Source organism: Moschus berezovskii, chromosome X, assembly GCF_049115385.1.
Source record: "Moschus berezovskii isolate FMDL1 chromosome X, NW_MosBer_1.0, whole genome shotgun sequence".
Classification (NCBI taxonomy): Eukaryota; Metazoa; Chordata; class Mammalia; order Artiodactyla; family Moschidae; genus Moschus; species Moschus berezovskii.
The window spans coordinates 15862924-15885486 of record NC_142488.1 but is presented as its reverse complement, the minus strand read 5'-3'; the positions used below and the strand labels follow the sequence as shown (position 1 = coordinate 15885486).

Genomic DNA, 22563 nt, shown 5'->3' with positions numbered 1-22563 from the left:
TGTAACATTATTTTGATTGTGCAAAACCAACTTGGTTATAATGGGGCATCTGAATGCACAATGAGTACAAATACCTGCTTTATCTCCTAAAAGATAAGCTTTTTTAATTTTCAGATATGACACATTGAGGCTTGTCACTTTGTGTAAGTTAGCACTTCTGCGTGTAGGAGATTCTGTCACTGTGACGTGTGCATGGTAGCGGCACACAACCTCCTGAGATTGGCAAGGTAGCTGAGGATTTGACTTACTTGCCATCAACTGCTGTAACGCAAACTAGATGGATATTGTTAATTCTTGTATGATATTGACTCCATGCACCTAAAATAGGCTTTAAAGACTTAGTATGGTTTGATGCTCTATTTACCTTTTTAATGATTTTTATTTAGGTTTATGTGCATAAACACATCTTCATCCACCCATCCCTCACAGCCTTCAGGGTGGGCACATCAGCCCTTAGATGCCCCCGGAGAACCTCAGAGAAAGCTCGTGAACATGTAACGTGGTTCTCAGAAGGCCTTCCCTCTGTGCTTGGTGGAGCACACACTCTGAAAAGTGCTGTGAGAATACCTGATTTAGCAGGATTATTCATTGTTCCCCTGGGAACTTGGTTCCTCTTAATTTGGGCCTGTGGAAAGTGGAATGGGCAACGGGTGACAACCGGAGGCACTTGCAACTAGAGAGTCAGTGTCAGCTGAGGATGCTACAGGAAGAGTAAAAGGCACCAGAAAGTTCTGTTGCCCTGAGCGCATCGGTGCATTGGTTCAGCGCCGTCAACCCCCGCGTGCTCGCTCAGTCGTGTCCGACTCTGCGACCCCATGGACTGTAGCCCACCAGGCTCCTCTGTCCCTGGGATTTCCTAGGCAAGAACACTGGAGTGGGTTGCCAGTTCCTTCTCTCAGCTCGTGAGGTCCATTCTAAATCCCGGGGGTCTCGGTACCATGCAAGACCCTGAGCCAGCAGGTCTGGGGGTGGGGGCTGAGACCCTGCATATCCAACCCCTTAATTCTGTTTCCTTTTATGAAGCTCCCTTTCGTGAAGCTCATGTATGTTGATGCACAGTATCACTTGTCGGCTGACCCCCAAGCATATAATAAATACTGAAAATTTTCCCATCAAACATGTTAAAATTATTTTGCCCTTTAAAAGCATAATACTTCAGGGAATTCCCTGATGACCTAGTGGTTACGGTTCTGGGCTTTCACTGCTGTGGCCCCAAGTTCAATCGCTGTTCAGGGAAGTGAGATCCTGTAAGCCCCACAGTGCAGCCAAAAAAAGAAAAGAAAAAAAAAGAATAACATTTCAGTTACCTGTGTAGTTTACAAAAGCAGAACATTTCACCCACGGATGGATCCATAAAACTGTAGCCTATCTGTATTTTTATGCTGTGTATAGGAGCTCCAGTGGTGCAATCGGTTAGGGTACTTATACGCTGTGTATCAAATCTTATTTTATCCTTTCAACATGTAACATACAATTAAGCATGAAAACTGTCATGTAAAACTAATAGCAACGACTGCAACATTTCTATTTTCATTTTAGGTTTTTAATTTTTAAAGATATGATTTATTTATTTATGACGGCACTGGATCTTTGTTGCTGCACAGGTTTTTAAAAATTTATTTAATTGGATGATAATTACTCTACAATATTGTGATGGTTTCTGCCATACATGAACATGAATGGGCCATAGGTATACATGTGTCCCCCCCATCCTGAACCCCCCTTTCCCTCCCTACCCCATCCCTCTAGGTTGTCCCAGAGCATGTGCTTTGGATGCCCTTCTTCATACATCAGACTCCCACTGGCTATTTTACATATGGTAATAATATCTGTCTCAATGCTGTTCTTTCAAATCATTCCACCCTCTCCTTCTCCCACTGAGTCCAAAAGTCTGTTCTTGACTTCTATGTCTTGTTTGGTGCCCTGTATGTAGGATCCAGGTGGTGCTAGTGGTAAAGAATCTACCTGCCAAGGCAGGAGCCATAAGAGATACAGGTATGATCCCTGGGTCAGGAAGCTCCCCTGGAGGAGGGAATGGCAATCCACTACAGTATTCTTGCCTGGAGAATCCCATGGACAGAGAAGCCTGGTAAGCTACAGTCCCTAGGGTCACACAGAGTCAGATACGACTGAAGCTACTTAGCGTGCGTGCTCCTTTGCTGCCCTGCACATAGGATCGTAGGTACCATCTTTTCAGAGTCCATATATATTCATTAATATATGGTGTTTTCTTCCTTTCTTACTTCACTCTGTACAATAGGCTCTGAGTTTATCCACATCATTAGGACTGACTCAAATGCTCCTTTTTATAAATGAGTAATATTCTATTGTGTATATGTACCACAGCTTCCTTATCCATTCCTCTGCCCATGGACATGTAGGTTGTTTCCATGTCTTAGCTAGTGTAAACAGTGCTGCAGTGAACACTGGGATACATATGTTTTTCAATTCTGGTTTTCTCAGGGTATATGCCCAGTAGTGGGATTCCTGGATCGTATGGTAGTTTTACTCCTAGCTTTCTAAGGAATCTCCATACTGTTCTCCATACTGGTTGTATCGGTTTGCATTCCCTCCAACAGTGCAAGAGGGTTCCCCCTTCTTCACACCCTATCCAGCACTCATTGTTAGTAGACTTTTTGATGATGGCCATTCTGACTGGTGTGAGATGATACCTCATGGTGGTTTTGATTTGCATTTCTCTAATAATGAGCAATGTTGAGCATCTTTTCATGTGTTTTTTAGCCATCTGTAGGTCTTCTCTTGGAGAAATGTCTGTTTAGGTCTTCTGCCCACTGTTTGATTGGGTTGCTCATTGTTCTGGTATTGAGCTGCATGAACTGCTTGTATATTTTGGAGAGTAAATGTCAGTTGTTTTGTTTGCTATTATTTCCTCCCATTCCGAGGGCTGCCCTCTCACTTGCTTAGTTTCCTTCGTTGTTCAAAAAGCTTTCAAGTTCAGCCAGCTCCCATCTGTTCACCTTTGTCTTTATTTCCATTACTCTGGGAGGTGGATCATAGAGGATCTTGCTGGGATTTATGTTGGAGAGTGCCCTGCGCAGGCTTTCTTTAAGTGCGATGAGCGGGGTTACCCTCTGGTTGCAGTGCGCAGGCTTCTCATTGTGGTGTCTCCTCTTGTTGCAGAGCATGGGCTCGAGGACGTGGGCTCAGTAGCTCTGGCACAGGGGCTTAGTTGGTCCGCAGCATGTGGGGTTTTCCCGGCTCAGGGATCGAACCCGTCTCCTGCATTGGCAGGTGGAGTCTTTACCATTGAGCCACCACGGAAGCCCCAGTTTTTAACTTTCTCTGAAACCTTTCCTTTTTTATGTTTATTCAACATTCATCAATAAGAATTTTAGTGCGTATACTAAGAGCCAACTACTGTCATATTCTGAGCTGCTTATATCTAGGATTTTTAACCACTTGAAAACATTTAACATTTGTTTCCCTACAGCAAACTCTAAATTCTTAAAAATTTTCCTTTCAACAGGATTGCCTCTAAAGTTGCCAGACACCACCTCTGCTGCTGCTGCTAAGTTGCTTCAGTCGTGTCCGACTCTGTGTGACCCCATAGACGGAAGCCCACCAGGCTCCCCTGTCCCTGGGATTCTCCAGGCAAGAACACTGGAGTGGGTTGCCATTTCCTTCTCCAATGTGTGAAAGTGAAAAGTGAAAGTGAAGTCGCTCAGTCGTGTCCGACCCTTAGCGACCCCATGGACTGCAGCCTACCAGGCTCCTCCATCCATGGGATTTTCTAGGCAAGAGTATTGGAGTGGCTGGCCATTGCCTTCTCCGACACCACCTCTGAGTAATCAGCAATTGCAGACCCACAAGTGGAAGTCTCTTGATAATGGTGTTAGTGGTTTCATCGAATACAACCCAAGTGATTATAGCTGAGGAAGCCTGGCTTCTTTGCGGGAGCACATCCCAAACTACAAACCTAAACACCTAATTCTCGTTGACTTTATCTGCCAGAGGACTATAGACTAATTTTTACAGGATCAAGAATATAAATAAGTACATGTTTCTTATAAGAATTGTGTTAATTCTGCTCCCCTTTATGAAATAAAGGCTTTGTGAAAAACCTGAAAGGTTCAGGAAGCAAACACTGTGGAGTATTCTGGTATTCAGCCATCTGTCCTTTTCAAGTAACCACATTCTGTGAATAGTCCTGCCGGTAGGTAGAGCAGAATCAGGGCAGGATTGGTCAATAAAGTTCCAAAAGCTGTACTCGGAGAACACAATTTTATAAAGACTGACCCTTTAATTAAGACAAAAAAGCAAACACATGTATTATGTGTGGAGACGATTTAAACAACATGAGACTTTAAGGTGAAGGGGCTTCTGACAGTCATTGATACTTAAAGGATGAAAGACCCTGCTTTCTAGAAAAACCACGATGTGAAATTTAGGAAACCATTATTAAATGTAGCATAGATTTTTTTTTTTAAAAGGCCCCAAAGAAAAACAAATATTTTTACACAGTACTTCTCAGTGTCGTGTGATGCTTACTCATTATAATCAACATAATTATTTTATCTTTTGGCTTCCAGATGGAATTTTAGAAAATATCTGTAAGAAAATAGTTCAGAAAGTGCTTCCTCTCAAGTTCTTTGGTACAGTTTGGTCATTTTGATAGTTATTAATCCATTAAGTACTTTAACATATATGTATCAACAAAAATGTAAGAAGTACAAATGTTTAGAAAACCACAATTGAAGAATATTATATTTTTGACCTCACAGAAAACTGCACTCTAAGATTTTGTTTTTCTGAAACATGTCTGTACTGACTACCAGAAAGATGTCTGTACTGACTATAAGAACATCTCTAACTAGATTTATATTAAAGGAACATTACCTAAAACATCCCTTTTTGATTATTAGAATAAATGTCCTATGTTCTGTTTTTTTAAGTAGAAGAGGCAAGTTTCAGCTTGAAAAAAGAATAATTTTGAATTTAATAAAGTTATATTCCTTTGTGCCTTCTGATTCAGCAAGTCTCAACATCTAGAATTTAATGTCAGTTATAGAATGTTAAGGTTTATTCTTTTATTTCAGAAGACAGACAGTTAATTTTCCTCCTTCAGCATCTCCTCTATTTCCTTATCCCAGTTTTCATCTCGTTTCTCTGATTCTGCCACCACTTCATATTCCTGAAGTTCCTGTTGTAGTTCTTTCTCCCAATCTACAGAATCCTCTAAAAGAAACAAATGAGAAAAAAAAGATTCGAATTCATCACGGTGGTCTGAACAATGCAGTCCACTATAATTACCTGTGTTAAGTCCTAACCACAGAAATATTTACTGTCTCAGGCTTTGTTCAGTACTGTGTATGCTAAGAAGCTGAACATATTTTAACTGTGACTGAAGAGAAATATAAGAAAGATACATTTATTAAATGCAGAAGCAAAGGTATCAGGTGTTGTCAGTAAATTTTGCGTGTTATTTTCCTTTACTTAGGCCTCTGATGTTCTTTCTGTTTAAACAGATAATTGATAATTAATTGGCAGTGAAAACAGCTAATGTTTCTAGAGCACTCACTCAGCCAAGCGAGGGCTAAGTGCTCTCTGCACATCACTCTTTAAGCTTAGAACAACCCGTGGGCTAGAGACACAGTCATACACGTTTGACAGATGGGGAAACGGAGGTTTAGAGGCTAAGTGACTTGTCCAAGATCACAGAGCATGACAGTGACAGACATACGGATGGAACCTGAGCTGCAGGTGGTTCACCTCTGGGAGGCCAGCTTTATCACCAGTGCTTTCTGCACAACGGTGGGAATAGCTGTCTTCCCGGATGGTAAGTCTCTGAAAGCTTCGTGAATGATGAAGCCTTTGTTTGTCATCCAACAGGAAGCCAGCAATCTGTCCTGATGTGCCAAAGAAAGCAGCCCCATAATTTGCACTTTTTTCCTACATCACCTTAAATTAATTTGGTTTTTAAAAGGCAGCCTGCTTCTTCCCAGAAGTGATGCGCTCGTGGCACACAGCAGCTGGGAAAAGAGTCTTAAACCTACAGGATAAACTCCAGCAGGATGCAGCTTTGAAAGCAGAAGGCCGGAGGGCAGCATCTCCACAGGAAGGGGTGGCTTTGGTGCCCACTCCTGGCCACATATCCTCGGGGCTGAGATGCCTCAGAAGAGTCACTTAACCTCCGTGGTCTCAGTTTCTCCTTTTTATGCTTCTGTGCTTAGGGCAGAGGAATGGGAAATCTGGTCATGTGTACCAGAGTCCACCTTCTAGTGTGGAACACAGAGCAGTTTTGATGCAAAAGTTACAACCTAGTTTTGTATATCTGCTCCAAAATAACAAAATTTTCTCAGGTCAGCTTCGGCACTGGGGGTGAGAACAGTGTTGTCGCTGGCTTTGTACCTTCCAGTGCGACTGTCCCCTCCTCCTTTTTGTCCAGCACCAGCTGCTCCATTTCCTTCCTCAGATCCTCCTGATCTAAGTTACAGGAATCGAAGGCATCACTGACAAACTCAGAAACACATGGGCTGGTAGAAATCTCCTCTTCGTCCTGAAAGACAATACATGAACCCTGAAAATGGTTTTTGAAGTGACATACAGAGATTAGAGCTCGTGTTTATGGTCATCTAACGACTCACGGCAGCCTCACTTTCATTCCCCTCCTCTGCTAGTTGGATAGTCGCTGTGCTCCAACTCCTAACCTGCACACTGGCTCGCTGAGTCTCTCCACTCACTCACGGTTTGGATCACTCCAGTCATTCTGTCTAGTCCCGGAGGATCGCCTCAGGTCTCAGCTGTAGGTCTTTAACCCTTCAAGTACCAGATCCCTCTTCTTCAGAACAGATAAGACCCGTATGCATAAACAGTTTTGAAATGGTATCTGAGCTAGTTGACAGAGTTACTTCACTTCTAGACATCAACTACTAGGTAAAATGTAAGTATTACCTCTTGAGTTTTAAGCTGAGATTTGATTACGACAGGTGGTGTTTTGGGCCGTACTGCCTCTAAGAAGTGAGAAGAAGAGAGTCAAGAATTGCTTGATTTAATTCTGAATACATATGACGATAATAACTAAATTATTCATGAGCATGATGATACTAAGTAATTTTCAGAAATGAGTTTTTAATGTTATGCTTTCTGTTTTTCTGAATTATCATAGAAACTACCCAGATGAAACCATCTCAACCTCTCTCTTTTGGGGATATGTTTAGTATATATCATCATATTCTAATACCCCTTATGTAAGGTTTCCAGCAGGAAACAAATTTTGATTATTAGCAAAATGCATTGAAGAATAATTCTGCTCTTTCTTTTAAGATAATGAGAATTAAGTTTTCCTTTTGTCACAAATGCTAGAAAGCACAAATTATCAATAAAACGTAACGCTCAGTCATAGCAGCTCTAACGCCCCTTCTGATACACACGCAGTTTTGGGTAAAATGGCATTTTCCAATAAAATTAATAAAGAAGAAATACTAAAGTATGAGAGACAACTGGGATTCCTATTAACGTCTACATGCAAAGCGCCAACTATTCTTGTGAGAGCAGTTTCATTACGTTTCCTGACCCTAAATGCAGTTGTCAGGTGCCTTCCTAGTGGTCCATACAACTGGTGCCTTAGGATGCACTGTTTTATATAATCATTTAAAATTCCATGTATGGATAAGTCTCCAGTTGTAACAGGTACCTATACAAAGCAGGTGTTCATTAAACATTAAAAATATGACACAAGATACATATCTTATTTTAATAATTATTACAGGTATTAAATCAGGGGTCCCAACCTCTGGCCCATGGACTGGCACCTTCTGTCAGAGCAGCAGCAGCATCAGATTAGAAATAGAGTGCACAATAAATGTAACGCACTTGAAACATCCTGAAACCATCCCACCCCCGCTCCGGTCCCGGGGAAAAACTGTCTTCCACGAATCCGGTCCCTGGTGCCAAAAAGGTTGGGGACCACTGTATGAAATCACTGCTGATATTATAAACCACTTTCCCCAACAACCAGGGTAAGACTGTCACAATAAGGAAGAGTCACATGTGTCACTAACTGACGTCTGGCTCCAGGCTGGCTGGCTGAGCTCAGCTCCACAGACCAGAGAACTGGGGACGTGACAGGCTGAATGGAAGACTGAGAACCAAAGGCAAGTGGGGAACTGAGTCAGCAGAGAACAGGAAGCATGAGAAGGGCAAGGAGAGAGTCGGGAAGATGACTGGTGACGGAGGGAGAAATAAAAACCTGAAGCCTGAGAAAAAGCCAAGGAAACGAAAACGGAGGGAAGACGGTGGGCAGGGGCAGGGAGAGGGCAACAAGAGAAGAATGAGTATCTTCTCTGGAAGGAAAAGGATTTTCCCTAGGATGACGATGACATTTCTGGTATGTGCACAGTGACAGGCTCGTGAGCATCTCAGAGTATTTTTAAAGGAACGTTTGTGAGATTTGCCCTGCAGAGTGAAGCCTCCTTGAATGTACCTGTCAGCGGCAACTCATTCTGTCTGCCATGGTTCTTCTCCTCCTTCCCAGCAGCCTGCTGCTGGGCCGCCAGGGCTGTGAGCTGGGCCGACTGCTTAATTAGGGAGACGCGGTAGAAGTAGTTCCTCCAAAACACGTCTTCCTTCACGCTTTCAAAGACAAACAACACCACACTTGAGAATGCATGCATACATGTGTGCAGGGCTTATCTGTTGCAGTGGACATTGGAATAGGTGGTTTTTACAGACAGTTTCGAATTGGAATGAGGCTCAAAGGAAATTCTCACTTGCTTTTGAATTGAAAGCTGAGTAATAGGATAAAAAGAAAACTATCCTCTCCACAGCAGCAAAGTTTATAATGCACCAATGAATCCTCAGTGTTTCTTGGTATTTGAAAGATACTGACACTGCCCTCAGCAGAGGGAAGTGGGCTGCTGTCAAACACCACGCGCAGCCTGGGAGACTGGAAGGAGAGCCAGGTCCCCACCCATTATCTGCTGTTTACCAAAGGACTAAATGCTTTCAGGCAGTGAGAGTAAGGGATTGTGGGCGTTGTTCCTTATGAGAGAGCATATTTGGCAGCTTGCATATAACTAGTAATCAGTAACAGCAATGAAGTGGCAGACAACTGACAAAACGACTGAAGCGCAGCTCAACCTGAGAACTCTCAAACATGGCCGCACACTCGTCACCTGGGGAGAGGTGTCAGCACCCAAGAAGGGGAAGGTGAGTATCCACGTGGCGGTGGCCTGGAATGGTGAGTGACAGCCTGAGCAGGGACAGGAGGCGTCGAAGCTGGGGAGGTGGTGGTGGTGATAAAGGAAGATTGGGCACTCGCAAGGGGACTGATTGCTTAAATTAAAATACTAAGGATAGTGGAGACTGGGTTTCTCACCATCAGAAAAGGGAGTTACAATCATGGAGAGGGAAAATTCTAGAATGATCCTTACTGTAAAGTATCACTGTGACCATACGGTTTTTATTTGATAGAGACGCAAACAAGTGCATCTGTGTGTATATGAGCACACGAGCTCTTCCACTGAGTGGGCCAAGGAGGAGTGACACCCCAGTAACAAAGAGCACGCCACTTTCCACTAAAAGGAACCAGAACCCCTGGGATAATGGCCAATTCCAGGGTTATAGCAGGAGAAGCACAAGGTGAGCCTGGAGCACTATCTCATGCTAGAAAGGAAGGACTCAATGAATGAACAGGATGAGTTACAAAGACACAGAAGCCAGCTTGAATGGGCTGCCACTGGAGAATAGGTGATGATTTGAGCATCAAAACAAATAATGATAGCAATGGATTATAACCATTGCATAAAACAGGACCCTGAGTCCATACAGATATACATAAATATATGAATACATGGAAAATCTGAGGAGGAATGACATATTTACCGAGTTTCAAAGTACCTCCCCAGAAAATAGTTATTAATTCCAAAGAGGGAAGGAGCAACTTTATAGTCAAGAAGGCTGGCAGACACCACCTTCATCAAGTGGCAGAGACCAAGAGTCGCAATCCCTGCACTCAGGGCTGAGAACAGGGGCTCCTGGCTGTACTGAGGCCGCAGGGCTCAGATTCGACCTGCTGCTCCGTCTACAGCCAGCCCAGGCTGAGGAGTCTGCTCACGGCTACTGAGCTGCCTCGCCTCCATGGCCCAGGGGAGCACACAGCCCCAAAGAATGGGTAAGAGAAGCCTCCAGCATGAACCACAGGACCCAGAGTCAAGATGCGGAGAAGGCAGAGTGAGAAGGGGATCTTAAGAAAGCCAGACTTCATGTCCTCAGAGAACAGGAAGATAACCCCATCACACAAGAAGAGAGAGGCATAAAACAGGAACACTCACGGAACACCAAAGACCACTGACTTTAAAAATGGGGCAGATTCAAAAGAAGGTAGAGAAGGCGAGGAAGAACTCACGGTGGCAGAGGAGAAGGGAGGGGGCCTCTGTTGATCGCCACGCCACAGAAGACATGATACACGTGCTGGAGCTTCAGGGACAAGCAGGGATTTGCGGAGGGGAGGAGCCGTGGGTGGGAAGGAGAAAGAGACCACGGCCACAGACAGGAGCCCGAGTGGGGAAAAGGCAGCGCCATGTTCTGATGCACCTTGGGGATCTTAGTTTTATTCAGGAGGATGCAGGTGCACATGCTTTTTTTCATAGGAAAATTCCTTCTACCATCTAACTGGGGATAAAAGAGCACATCTCATTTGTACTCCAGAATTCCCCAAAAGTCCACCCTGAGCTTTGATTCTGTGGCACCGTGTGTGTGTGGGGTGGGTACTGCTGAGGAGCCGTAGAGCCCGTTTTCATGAAGAAAGTCTGAGAACATCCTGGCCCCCAGCCCATGCCTCCTTCCCATCAGGCTCGAGAGCCCAGTGCTTACAGTTTAGGAACAAGGTCGAATCTCATCCTGCTCAGGAGCTCGTCCTCTTGGAGCATGACCAGTGCGACGGGGTACATCTGATCAAAGTCAAAGTTAAACTGCATCCCGGCTGGAGGGTCACGAAGGAAGTTCCTCTTGTCCTTGGATAAAAAGCGGAAAAACATGGGAGAAACCATAGACTGCAATAAACAGGTAACAACGCATCAGTGATATGACACATTAAATTCCCTAAATGCTTCAGCCACCAAGTGCAATGAGCTGTCATTAACTTGTCTGCCTTAGAGAGAGTGGAGAATGATCAGTCCTTTCATATATCTTTAATAGTTTCAACTGGAGAGAACGTCATGGGAGGTCAGGAAATTCAACCATGTAACTTGTTGAAATTATATAATTTGAAACCATAGAAAAAGACTTCTGTTTTGGTATGTGAAAACTAGTGTAAAAGAACCCAAAGTTGGAGTCAGCTAACCAGGGTGGTCTTATCAGAAAAGTAAAACCCATGACCCAAGTCATTTCTCAAGTGTGCACAAACCACACTTCAGTCGCATGCCTTCTGATGGAGCGCAGGCGCCCACGCTCTGCCTGAAATCTCTGTTAAGCTCTGAAGCTCAGTCCCTGCACTGAGGGCATGAGAATGCAATGGGGACTGAGAAAGACACAGTGCAGCTTCTCCGCAGAGTGCCAGGCAGGGAAAGGCTTGTTGTTGGTTCACTTGGGGAACCTTGGCTGAGCACGTGCTGGGGCCAGGGCCCCCACCCGACACTCCAAGTCTCCCCTTTTTGGGGAGAAGCAAGCAGATGTGTGATGTCAATGTCAAGTTTGACTGTATGGTGGTCATCAAAATACATTGTGTCCACAATGAGCTTGGAATGGGATCCTCAGGCCTTTAGGGATTTACTAATGGGAAGGAAAAAAAGTCCTAAATGCCCTGGGGCAGTGGAAGGGAGGGAAAGCCCAGCTCTACATTTGTTTTCTAGACCCAGGTTCCTTTTAAGACTTTGGTTAAAAAAAAAAGTAGGTTAAAAATAAAGCTTGAAAATCACTGATATAGTGAAAGCCTTATGCTGGGTGCTGAGGATAGAGCTCAAAGCTAGCCTCTGCTGAGAGTTCATAGCCCAGTAGAGACAAAGATAAGGAGTGAGGGTCCCATCTGAGTATTGGTCTCCATACCTGCGCAGTGGTGATAAAAGCCCCTACCTACCTTACAGACAAACCAGGAGGCTCAAAAGGGATAATGTGTGAGAAAGTACTTCCCAAAACTGTCAGGCGCTACATGATTCTTAGGTGGTAACACTCTAATATTTTGGGGACAACGTATGGAATTTTATTTCTTTCAATTTCCGTTTCAGAGATATATATAGTAGTTAAAGAGCAAATTTAGAATATGATCATTTCATTCGGAAGAATTAGAATGCTATCTAGAAACTTCTTAATAGCACATCTCAAAAGACTGTCTTAAAAAAAAAGATTGTCTTCATAACCAAAAAAATCCTTTTAAGGCTGAAAGAATTATTTTGTGAAATAGATGAGAAAAGCAAATTTAAAGACATTGAAAAAAATAGTGAAAGTTGAGGTGGACATTCCTAACATTTCAAAATATTTTAAAAACTGTATAGAAGAAAAACATTCTGCTAAGGGTGAAGTCATGACAAGAAGAAAGTATTTCGGTATAGGGTATCACAAGATACTTACAGCTGACAGGGCCAAGATTTGTTGTTGAATTGTTTCTTCATCATTACTATCAACCCATGGTGGCACTGCTACTTCTAAAAGGTTTTTAACGGCAAAGAAGTAAAACCAGGTTACAAGGGTTGCACTGCGACACCAGAAACTAACACGACATCGTAAAGCAACTATACAACAATTAAAAAGAGGGGGAAGGGGGAGGGGGTTACACTGCCATCTGAGGCTTGAAAGAATGAGAAAGTTTCCACATAACCATTTTAGCGATTTACTAATAAGTTCCAAATATGAACACTCATTGTAATCCTCAGAGTTAATGTATGAATCTTACGCATGTATGCATTTGGTAAAAAATGGACTTGCATCATATAATGGAAAAGTTGAACAATGCCTTGACTGGGTGGCCAAAATCAACATCACCCAGGAGAGAGATGGCCACTGTAGGCCTCTAGATGTGATCTCCTGAGAAGGATTCATCATGTAGGTAGTCTTCTGGCCAAGCATGCATAATCTGAATCTGATCATGACCAAACCCAGATGAGGAATGGTCTATTTTAAAAGAAGGAGCACAACAAAAAGTGCAGTACTGTATCCAAGACCGGCTGCTGTACTGAGGGGGGAAAATGTATAAAGGATGTTACTGGGTCAAGTGACAAAATTAGACTATGAATATTATGTCAGTGTTAAATTTCCTAAAGCTGGTAACTGTACCATTGGTGATGATATATGAGAATATCCCTAATTCTTAGGAAATGCATACTGAATGGAACGGAAAAATAAAAGTGAACCTGACTCCAAACCTTTCACTCCCAGTCCATCCACAGTTCCCATCTCAGAGGCACCAACTAGTTCCTATACCAAGTCCCTGAGCCAGGGTCAACTTTACTGCTTCCCACGAATCACCAGGTTACACTACCCTGTACAGTAGTTGACTTGTCCCAGAGAGCCGCTTGCCAGTTTTGGGTACCTGGGGACAACAATGCCTGACGGGAACTAGTTCTTTTTGAATTTGTGGGACTGCTCAAACCAGCTGAAGTATTTTCCACTACTTTTGCCAAATTCAAAGATATGAGGCCAGTTTTGTGTCTGAAAACCACCAAGCAGTAAAAGCAGGCATTTTGAGATCCTGCAACTGCAAACATTTAAACAAACATTTGTCAGTAAAGAAATGTGTTGAGTAAGTGAGAAGGCAATGGCAAGCCACTCCAGTACTATTGCCTAGAAAATCCCATGGATGGAGAAGCCTGGTAGGCTGCAGTCCGTGGGGTCGCTAAGGGTCGGACACGACTGGGTGACTTCACTTTCACTTTTCACTTTCACACATTGGAGAAGGAAATGGCAACGCACTCCAGTGTTCTTGCCTGGAGAATCCCAGGGACGGGGGAGCCTGGTGGCCTTCTGTCTATGGGGTCACACAGAGTCGGACACGACTGAAGTGACTTAGCAGCAGCAAGTTCTCCAACACCCTGTGATTTTTCACAGCCCTCTGTCACTTCCCTGGAAAGCCCTTCCTTTTTTTCAGGAAGGGAGCCAACATTTGCTAAGTGCCCGCTAGGTATACATCAGAGACTCTGCTGGACATGTGAGAAAGTAAAAAAGAAAAGCCCACTCTCTCTCCTTCAGAGCCAGCTCCCCAGAAGGGCTACCTCACCCACATCCTAGCCACCATCTCCTCTGGTCCCTGTGCCACCTGAGAGATGGGGGCCTAGCTTGGACATTTTTGTAATCTCATAGCCTTAGGGGGTGTCAGCACATAACCAGTGTTCAGTAAAATTTGGTAGGCAAGTAAGTCACATATAAACCTGTACCATACCTGATTTTTTTGTATTCTGCTCAACAAATTTTTTCTGTTCCTTCTGAAAATCTCCTATAATTGTCTGTTAAAAAACACATAAATTACTTTTAAAAAGCTTATTATTAGATAAGAATTACATTCGAGATTTGTGAAGTTTATTTGGGATATCTTATTCATTTTCCTCAAATAACGAGACAAAAAAGTGGTATGTCTTCCCTTCCCCAATAAGAGGGAATCTTCAACATTTCTGAACTCTAAGTGTTCAACTGCCTTTATGATAGACAATCTTTTCAAATGCAAACATAGAAGGAGTTAAAGACAGAATTTTTATGTTCTTCTATAAAACAATAAAAGACAGGTCAAATCTCATTCTAACAAAGAGTACACACAATGAAAATATCTAAATAACAAGCTGTCTTTAGTTTAACTGACGACCTCCTTAGTTCAAACAGTTACCAACAGAAATTAAATTCCCTAGGCCTGTACGTTACCATTGCAAAAAATGAACAAATTCACTCCTTAAAGGCTTAAAAGGGTTGTTCCTATTGGTCCAGGACTTTTAAAATGATTCAACTGAATGAACTCAAATGATTCAAAGACATAAATGTATTCTGTAACGGTTATAGTTGAAAATTAAACTCACAATATGAAAAGCTTAGTATTACCCAAAAACATCAATGTATTTTAGAATATATTCAAATAAAAACAAAGGTTATTTAAATCAGGTAACTTATAGTTACTTATTATACAAAAAGGAGAGGGGAGAGGGAAAAAAACAAGAATCTCAACATTTTAATCAGAATATGATACCCTATTTGGGTTAATAAAATTCGTAAGAAGGGACGATTATATTAGCTGCTAATGAATTTCATAAACTTATATTTCCAAAAGATATTTAAATGTACCTTATCAATGATGTCATCTATCTTTCCTTCTTCTACTGATTTCTTTATTGTTTGTGCTGTTTCAGCAACTGATTCAGTTATTTTTTTTGTAGCAGCGGTTGCAAAGTTAAACAGATAGTCTGTAAAGAATAAAAAAGAGTCTATGCTCCATTCAAGTATGATGGTTATTATATTTGTAAATTTCTCCCTTAAATAGTGCTTGTAAGACTAAAACCGCAGGACACATTTCTTGTTAATTGGGACTTAAAACTTAAGGAGTGAGAAGCACCAATAGTACTCCACTTTCTCAGTGGACAGGCCATCCACACTAGGCCTTAAATTCACTGCTTTCAAAGACTGTTAGCATGCTCCTCAGTTCACCCCAGTAGCGGTTGCAAAGTTATCTTGGTCTTCTCCAGCCTCTAGTTCTAATTTATCTCAGCAAGTAATCTCCTCTCCTACTTTACAGTAAGATCAAGGCTCCTTCTTACTTTCTTTCCTTTCTAGATCTTAAGTATCCCATCTTAATTTTCTCCTTTTCTCTTGTTCAAAAAAAGAAGAAAATAAGCCCCTCCTCTCCCTAGATTAACTCATCCCATGATAAATCTGGGGGAGTTTTTAATAAATAGAAATCTTGGCAAGCCCTAATGTAATACTCTTCACTAATAATAATGAGCAAATATGTGGAATGAAATTCAAATTGAAACATACAAACTTCACAAGACAAAACAAAAACACAAAATTAACTTTTCTAAAGACCTGAAAATGCTCAAAATTCTCCAAGCCAGGTTTCAGCAGTACGTGAACTGTGAACTTCCAGATGTTCAAGCAGGTTTTAGAAAAGGCAGAGGCACCAGAGATCAAATTGCCAACATCTGCTGGATCATGGAAAAAGCAAGAGTTCCAGAAAAACATCTATTTCTGCTTCATTGACTATGCCAAAGCCTTTGACTGTGTGGATCACAATAAACTGTGGAAACTTCTGAAAGAGATGGGAATACCAGACCACCTGACCTGCCTCTTGAGAAACCTGTATGCAGGTCAGGAAGCAACAGTTAGAACTGGACATGGAACAACAGTCTGGTTCCAAATAGGAAAAGGAGTACGTCAAGGCTGTATATTGTCACCCTGCTTATTTAACTTCTATGCAGAGTACATCATGAGGAATGCTGGGCTGGAAGAAGCACAGGCTGGAATCAAGATTGCCGGGAGAAATATCAATAACCTCAGATATGCAGATGACACCACCCTTAAGGCAGAAAGTGAAGAGGAACTCAAAAGCCTCTTGATGAAAGTGAAAGAGGAGAGTGAAAAGGTTGGCTTGAAGCTCAACATTCAGAAAACAAAGATCATGGCATCTGGTCCCATCACTTCATGGGAAATAGATGGGGAAACAGTGGAAACAGTGTCAGACTTTATCTTTTGGGCTCCAAAATTACTGCAGATGCTGATTGCAGCCATGAAATTAAAAGACGCTTACTCCTTGGAAGGAAAGTTATGACCAACCTAGATAGTATATTAAAAAGCAGAGACATTACTTTGCCAACCAAGGTCCGTCTAGTCAAGGCTATGGTTTTTCCCGTGGTCATGTATGGATGTGAGAGTTGGACTGTGAAGAAAGCTGATTGCCAAAGAAATGATGCTTTTGAACTGTGGTGCTGGAGAAGACTCATGAGAGTCCCTTGGACTGCAAGGAGATCCAACCAGTCCATTCTAAAGGAGATCAATCCTGGGTGTTCATTGGAAGGACTGATGCTAAAGCTGAAACTGCAATACTTTGGCCACCTCATGTGACGAGTTAACTCACTGGAAAAGACTCTGATGCTGGGAGGGATTGGGGGCGGGAGGAGAAGGGGACGAGAGAGAATGAGATGGCTGGATGGCATCACCGACTTGATGGACATGAGTTTGAGTGAACTCCGGGAGTTGGTGCTGGACAGGGAGGCCTTGAGTGCTGTGATTCATGGGGTGGCAAAGAGTCGGACACGACTGAGCGACTGAACTGAACTGAAAGACCTGAAAATACATTTGTTATCAGGGCTCTTTTTGCACTACGATGTAAAGGCATACTTGGAGATAAATAACATTTTGAAGTTCACATTCTACAGAATTTGGGCTGCAGGAAGCGACCTCAGGAAGGTCGTGGTGGGGGATGCTCCCAGGCAACTGGCTTTCAAATTTCATCTCACAGAAAATGCTCCAAAATCTAGGGCGGTCTTCCTCTGTGACACAGACCTTCTGAGAGGGCAGGTGGGCTGACTTACAACACTGGCAGGGAGAAGACCCTGGTAAGAACACCCCAGGGAGCCCAGCACACCTGATTAAATCCTCACTGTGGCTGGTACCATGGGAAATCAAGTGACATCTCGCCCACTTACCACCTCCTTTACCACTAAACAGTCTCGCTTTCCCCACTGTGGCTGGGGTGTTCATCTGTTCCTGGTATTAACATCCATTATGACTATACCTCAGGACACTCCTTGTCCCTGGTCTCTTTCTCTCTCACCATTCTCCCCTTCATATGACCACAAGAAATTCTTCAGGACCTCCAAGGAAGCACCAAATATGTCATTTCTTGGTTTGAAACACTTTTCTTGGCCACCCTCCCTTTACCCAGCTAACTCTACCCAGGCTATGAACCTCCACTTACACATCACTTCTCAGCAAATGGACCCCGGCTCCTTGGCCAGCACAGGTGTCCCCAAGAGGTGTTCCTTCACTACCTGTGTTGCCAGATCTACAATATCCATGACACTGTATCCATTAAGTGGTGAATGTGTCCTCTCAGCTAGACTGAAGACCCATTCGAAGTCCCACTGGGGCTGGGACCGAGGCTGTCTGATTCAGTGCATCCCCAGAAAGTGACCAGTAAGTACTTGCTGAGTGCATGAATGGGCAGTGACTAAATGCTGAGCTTTAGGGAGATCCCTGATTTCCTTTTGGCTATGACTAGCTTATTTACCCAGAGTAGTATGATAAAATGAGAATACAGCCACATTACTTTGTAAAAATATTCTCTGCAGATAGACAAATCCAAACTTCTAAAAGAGCAGGGTTCCCGTGAAGATTTTCTCAGGAATACCTTTTGAATTATTGATAGATTTGTCATTTTGGGCTTTTTTAAAATCTTTGTTCCCTGACCAGGGATGAAACCCATACCCCCTGCATTAGAAATGCAGAGTCTTAACCACTGGACTGCCAGGGAAGTCCCGAGAATGCACAGTTCTTGCCCTCAAAGGATGTCCATTGATAACAAATAAACCAACAAAGAAAGATTGAAAGACAACAAGAGGAATGAGATTATTCATTAAACAGAGGCTCTCCAAAAGGGAGGGATGTCTCCCAAGAGTTAATTACTGAGAGACCTGGATTCCTAAGTCAGAAGGAGAGGGCAGTGGGAGACAGGACAAGAGATTCTCAAGAGAGATGCTCATAAAGACGAGAAGTCTGGAATTGTGCAGAGACTGGCTGACACCAAGTTAAAGACAGAAAAATTGAGACGCAGATAAGAAGAGTTAACAGGAAGTAACAGGAGTACAATGTCCACTTCAGGGACTTAGGCACAGAAGGGGGTCTGAACTGAAGCAGCGACCAAAGAAAAGATAGTCTAAGTAAAATGTCTGCAAGTGAATAGACACTGCAACTTTTCTGGAAGGAGGGGGCAGATCGCTAATATCTTATCTTCATTTTCATCATGTCACAAGCATCCCAGGAAGAGTAGGTATAATTAGCCTAGTTTCCAGATAGGAAAGCTGAGGCACAGAGGATAAATGATTTGTCCATGAAGATGGGGAAGACCTTGCTGCCAAGCCAACCGCCTATCCTCTTCCTCCTTGCCAAAGAAACTACAGTTTCGGTGGGTGCTCATGAAACCCGGGGGTGGTCGTGGTCCTCTGTGTTAAAGCCTCTTTGTTGGGCTTACTGTGATTTGCAAATGACATCACAATAAAGGCATAAGAAGTACAAGGAACTGAAACACAGGCTGCTGCTGCTGCTAAGTCGCTTCAGTCGTGTCCCACTCTGTGCGACCCCATAGACGGCAGCCCACCAGGCTCCCCCATCCCTGGGATTCTCCAGGCAAGAAAACTGGAGTGGGTTGCCATTTCCTTCTCCAATCCATGAAAGTAAGCAGTGAAAGTGAAGTCACTCAGTTGTGTCTGACTCTTAGTGACCCCATGGACTGCAGCCTACCAGGCTCCTCTGTCCATGAGATTTTCCAGGCAAGAGTACTGGAGTGGGGTGCCACTGCCTTCTCCCAAACACAGGCTACCTGCCTCTAAATGGCAAGCTGGTGCCCCAAAGAAACTAATCTCCTCAGTGGGAGTCAGGCACAGAGATGTTTAAAGTTTTCAAAACAAAGATGGGTTTTTTAAAAAAGAATATACTTCTTAGGATCACTATTTAAAATAAAAAACATTTGATTGTCTCTCACCTTTTTGAGGGGTTGTGTACAAACTAGGACCTTTACGTTTTTTAAAATCAAATGACTTCCCTGGTGGTCCCATGGTTAAGACCCCTGTAGTGGTCTATCCTAGGTCAGGGAAGTAAGATCCCACAATGCCGCGTGGCTTGGCCAAAAAATAAAAAAACAAACTTCAGAGCCAAATGAGCTCTAATTTATTTGGAAACTTTGCATTCACAATGTGTGTGTGGGCAGGGAAGTCCTTCATCTAACCTTAGACTCCTAAACCTAAAGAAAGTCTGGTGGGGAAATAAAGAGATAGATGGCAGTATTTAGTTTCAAAGTTTTCATGTTGAAAACATACTTACTAAAAATATTCCGAAGTCTTTATTTCTAAATATAAACATGAAGCTTCAATAAAGCCCTGCATTTTAAGAAGTCACTTTTGATACTCTTCTGAAGATAAACGAAAATGGTTCTCTATGTCCTACGAAATCAAGGAAACACACACACACAGCCTTTCCTAACGTGGTGCCACTTTTATTTATCCCAGCTACTAACATAGCCTCTCTGCTCTAGTCAAATTCATCTTCTCACATCTCTCAAATATTCCAAGCTCATTTCTTCCCCAGTTTTCCACAGAGGAAATAGTTGTTCCCTCTTAAGTGATTTCATTGCGCAGCGCTTAGTTTTATTTTTCTTGTGCACTGTTTAGAGGCTTGGGGCTGAGATTGTGGACAGCCACGATGTTAGGCGATGCCTGTTCTCCCTGCCTCTCAAATTTTTGGACGTTAGAGCCTTTCCTATTCAAATATGTGTTTCTCCACTCTCAGGCTCCAGCCTGCCCTATGCTCTTGCCTTTCAGTATCTTGAACTAAATCCTTTAAAAGTGTTTGCTAAATTTCATCTCTCTCACTTGTAGTGTTTTCTGCTTTAGGGCCACCTTCTCAAAGACGTTTTGGTTATTTAAGCCTGCCAAGGTCTTTCCAGGAGCAGAATTACTAGAGCTTGTGTTTATTTTGCATGCTTATTACTTATACCCTTCTCCTGAACTAGACTGTAAGCTGGGAAAGAGCATGGGTTTTGAAATTAGTCCCAGATTCAAATTTCACTTTTACCATTTACATATCAGCCTAACTTTGGGCCACTAACTCTGAGCTCCTTCTCCCAACTCACTGGGGTGTTTGAACAGATAAGACATCGTTCACAAAACATTTAATGCCGAAACTTGGAACACAGACAATAGTTGGCAATTAAATTACTTTCCCGCCTTAAGGAAAGATGTCCAGCTGCACCTAAAAGGACAGAGCCTTGTCACAGGCCTTTAGTAACTCTTCCTCAATTTAACTGGGACGACACATTCTGATTTAAGGGCAAAAAGCTCCTCAACGTCCCCTGTCCTCTCTGGCTGGGAGGCCGTGGAGGTGAAAGTTGGCGAATTCAATAAAAAAGATTCCCCGTCAAACCTGAAGATGTCGGGCCCCATTGCTTTATCGCGCCTCTGCTCTCGGTGTCGACACACTCTGCAGAGTGACATGTCACTAGCCACTAGGGACTTCAGGCGATGGGTTTGACTACTACATGAGGCTTCGGTCTTGCCCAGATCCTCACCAACCTCTCCGGTCCTGTGAGGACCGACCAATCGACAGATACACCTTCCTCTCCCCACCCCACACTCCCGATCATTGATGGTCCACACGCAGGGGCGGCCGGAGGGATGCGGGCGCTCTCCGAAACCGCGGTCCCGGGGGAGACTCACTGCCAAGGTCCTTGGCCTGATGAAGGAGCTCCTGGTTCCTGGCGAGCTGCGGCTCCCCCTCCGCTGGCTCCGCCACCGCCTCGGAGCGCTGATCGGGTGGAGCGCGTCCCCTGGGCTGTCCGTCTCCCTGGGACTGCCGGCCACCCGCCGCCGGCTGCTCCAAGCCAAACCAGCTGCTCAAACCGCGGAACATCCCGTCAGCGGGGCCGCCACCGCGGTCCGGGTCACGGGAGACCCCTGAGGGTGCCGCCTACTCTCAATTCCACAAGAAGTACCACCCAGGAAGACAGCAGGAAGGGCGCCCCGGAGCCGCGGCTCCGTCCGTCGCCCCGCCTCCCCGGCAACTCCGCCACGGCCGCGCCGGCGTCACTTCCGGACAAAGGCCCCGCCCTCCCCTTATTTCGTAACTCGATTACGCGCGTGGAAACCGGACAAAGGGTTTTCCCCACGTCGACCAACCCCGCCCCTTTTCTCCGCCCCCGGGGTTTTGTAGGTTCCTGATGTAGGGAGAAGGCAATCGCAACCCACTCCAGTACTCTTGCCTGGAAAATCCCATGGACGGAGGAGCCTAGTGGGCTGCAGTCCATGGGGTCAAGAAGAGTCTGCACGACTGAGCAGCTTCACTTTCACTTTTCACTTTCCTACATTGGAGAAGGAAATGGCAACCCACTGCAGTGTTCTTGCCTGGAGAATCCCAGGGACGGGGGAGCCTGGTAGGCTGCAGTCCATGGGGTCGCTAAGGGTCGGACACGACTGAGCGACTTCACTTTCACTTTTCACTTTCACACATTGGAGAAGGAAATGGCAACCCACTGCAGTGTTCTTGCCTGGAGAATCCCAGGGACGGGGGAGCCTGGTGGGCTTCCGTCTATGGGGTCACACAGAGTGGGACACGACTGAAGTGACTTAGCAGCAGCAGCAGATGTAAGGGTAGTAAACAACGTCTTTGTCACTCAGAGCAGCTTGGCTGGTGACGTAGCCTCACCTTTTCAGGTTGAGCTGGGCTGGCCCCTTGAAAATGGATGTCTTTAAGTTCTTCCTGAGTGAATTAGCGAAAGTCGCCTAGTCGTGTCCGACTCTTTGCGACCCCATAGACTGTATAGTCCATGGAATTCTCCAGGCCAGAATACTGGAATGGGTAACCTTTCCCTTCTCCCAGGGGATCAAACCCAGTTCTCCCGCATTGCAGGCAGATTCTTTACCAGCT

At 44.0% G+C, this 22563-nt stretch overlaps 1 protein-coding gene across 2 annotated transcripts; it reads right to left on the bottom strand.

The window, feature by feature from the left end:
* Window positions 1-4926: 4926 nt before the first annotated feature.
* On the bottom strand, window positions 4927-21699 carry SYAP1 (synapse associated protein 1). Of its 2 annotated transcripts, XM_055438695.2 has the most exons (9): window positions 21297-21699; window positions 15217-15335; window positions 14330-14393; window positions 12526-12599; window positions 10834-10973; window positions 8444-8592; window positions 6913-6971; window positions 6370-6517; window positions 4927-5196 (listed from the first exon to the last, which is right to left on the bottom strand). In XM_055438695.2, the coding sequence occupies exons 1-9, from the start codon at window positions 21547-21549 to the stop codon at window positions 5069-5071; spliced, it is 1134 nt and encodes a 377-aa protein (XP_055294670.2). In that variant the 5' UTR covers window positions 21550-21699; the 3' UTR covers window positions 4927-5068. The 2 variants fall into 2 exon arrangements, with proteins under 2 accessions (XP_055294670.2, XP_055294672.1); XM_055438697.2 differs by lacking the exons at window positions 14330-14393; window positions 15217-15335 and having other exon boundaries at window positions 21357-21699.
* Between the last annotated feature and the right edge of the window lie 864 nt (window positions 21700-22563).

Coding starts and splice junctions, on each gene's coding strand:
- SYAP1 (XM_055438695.2), bottom strand. CDS start 21,549: ATGTTCCGCGGTTTGAGCAGCTGGTTTGGCTTGGAGCAGCCGGCGGCG. Junction 6,972..8,443: donor GAATGAGTTGCCGCTGACAG/GTACATTCAAGG, acceptor CTCACTTCTTAG/AGGCAGTACGGCCCAAAACA. Junction 5,197..6,369: donor GGGGACAGTCGCACTGGAAG/GTACAAAGCCAG, acceptor TGTTTCTTTTAG/AGGATTCTGTAGATTGGGAG.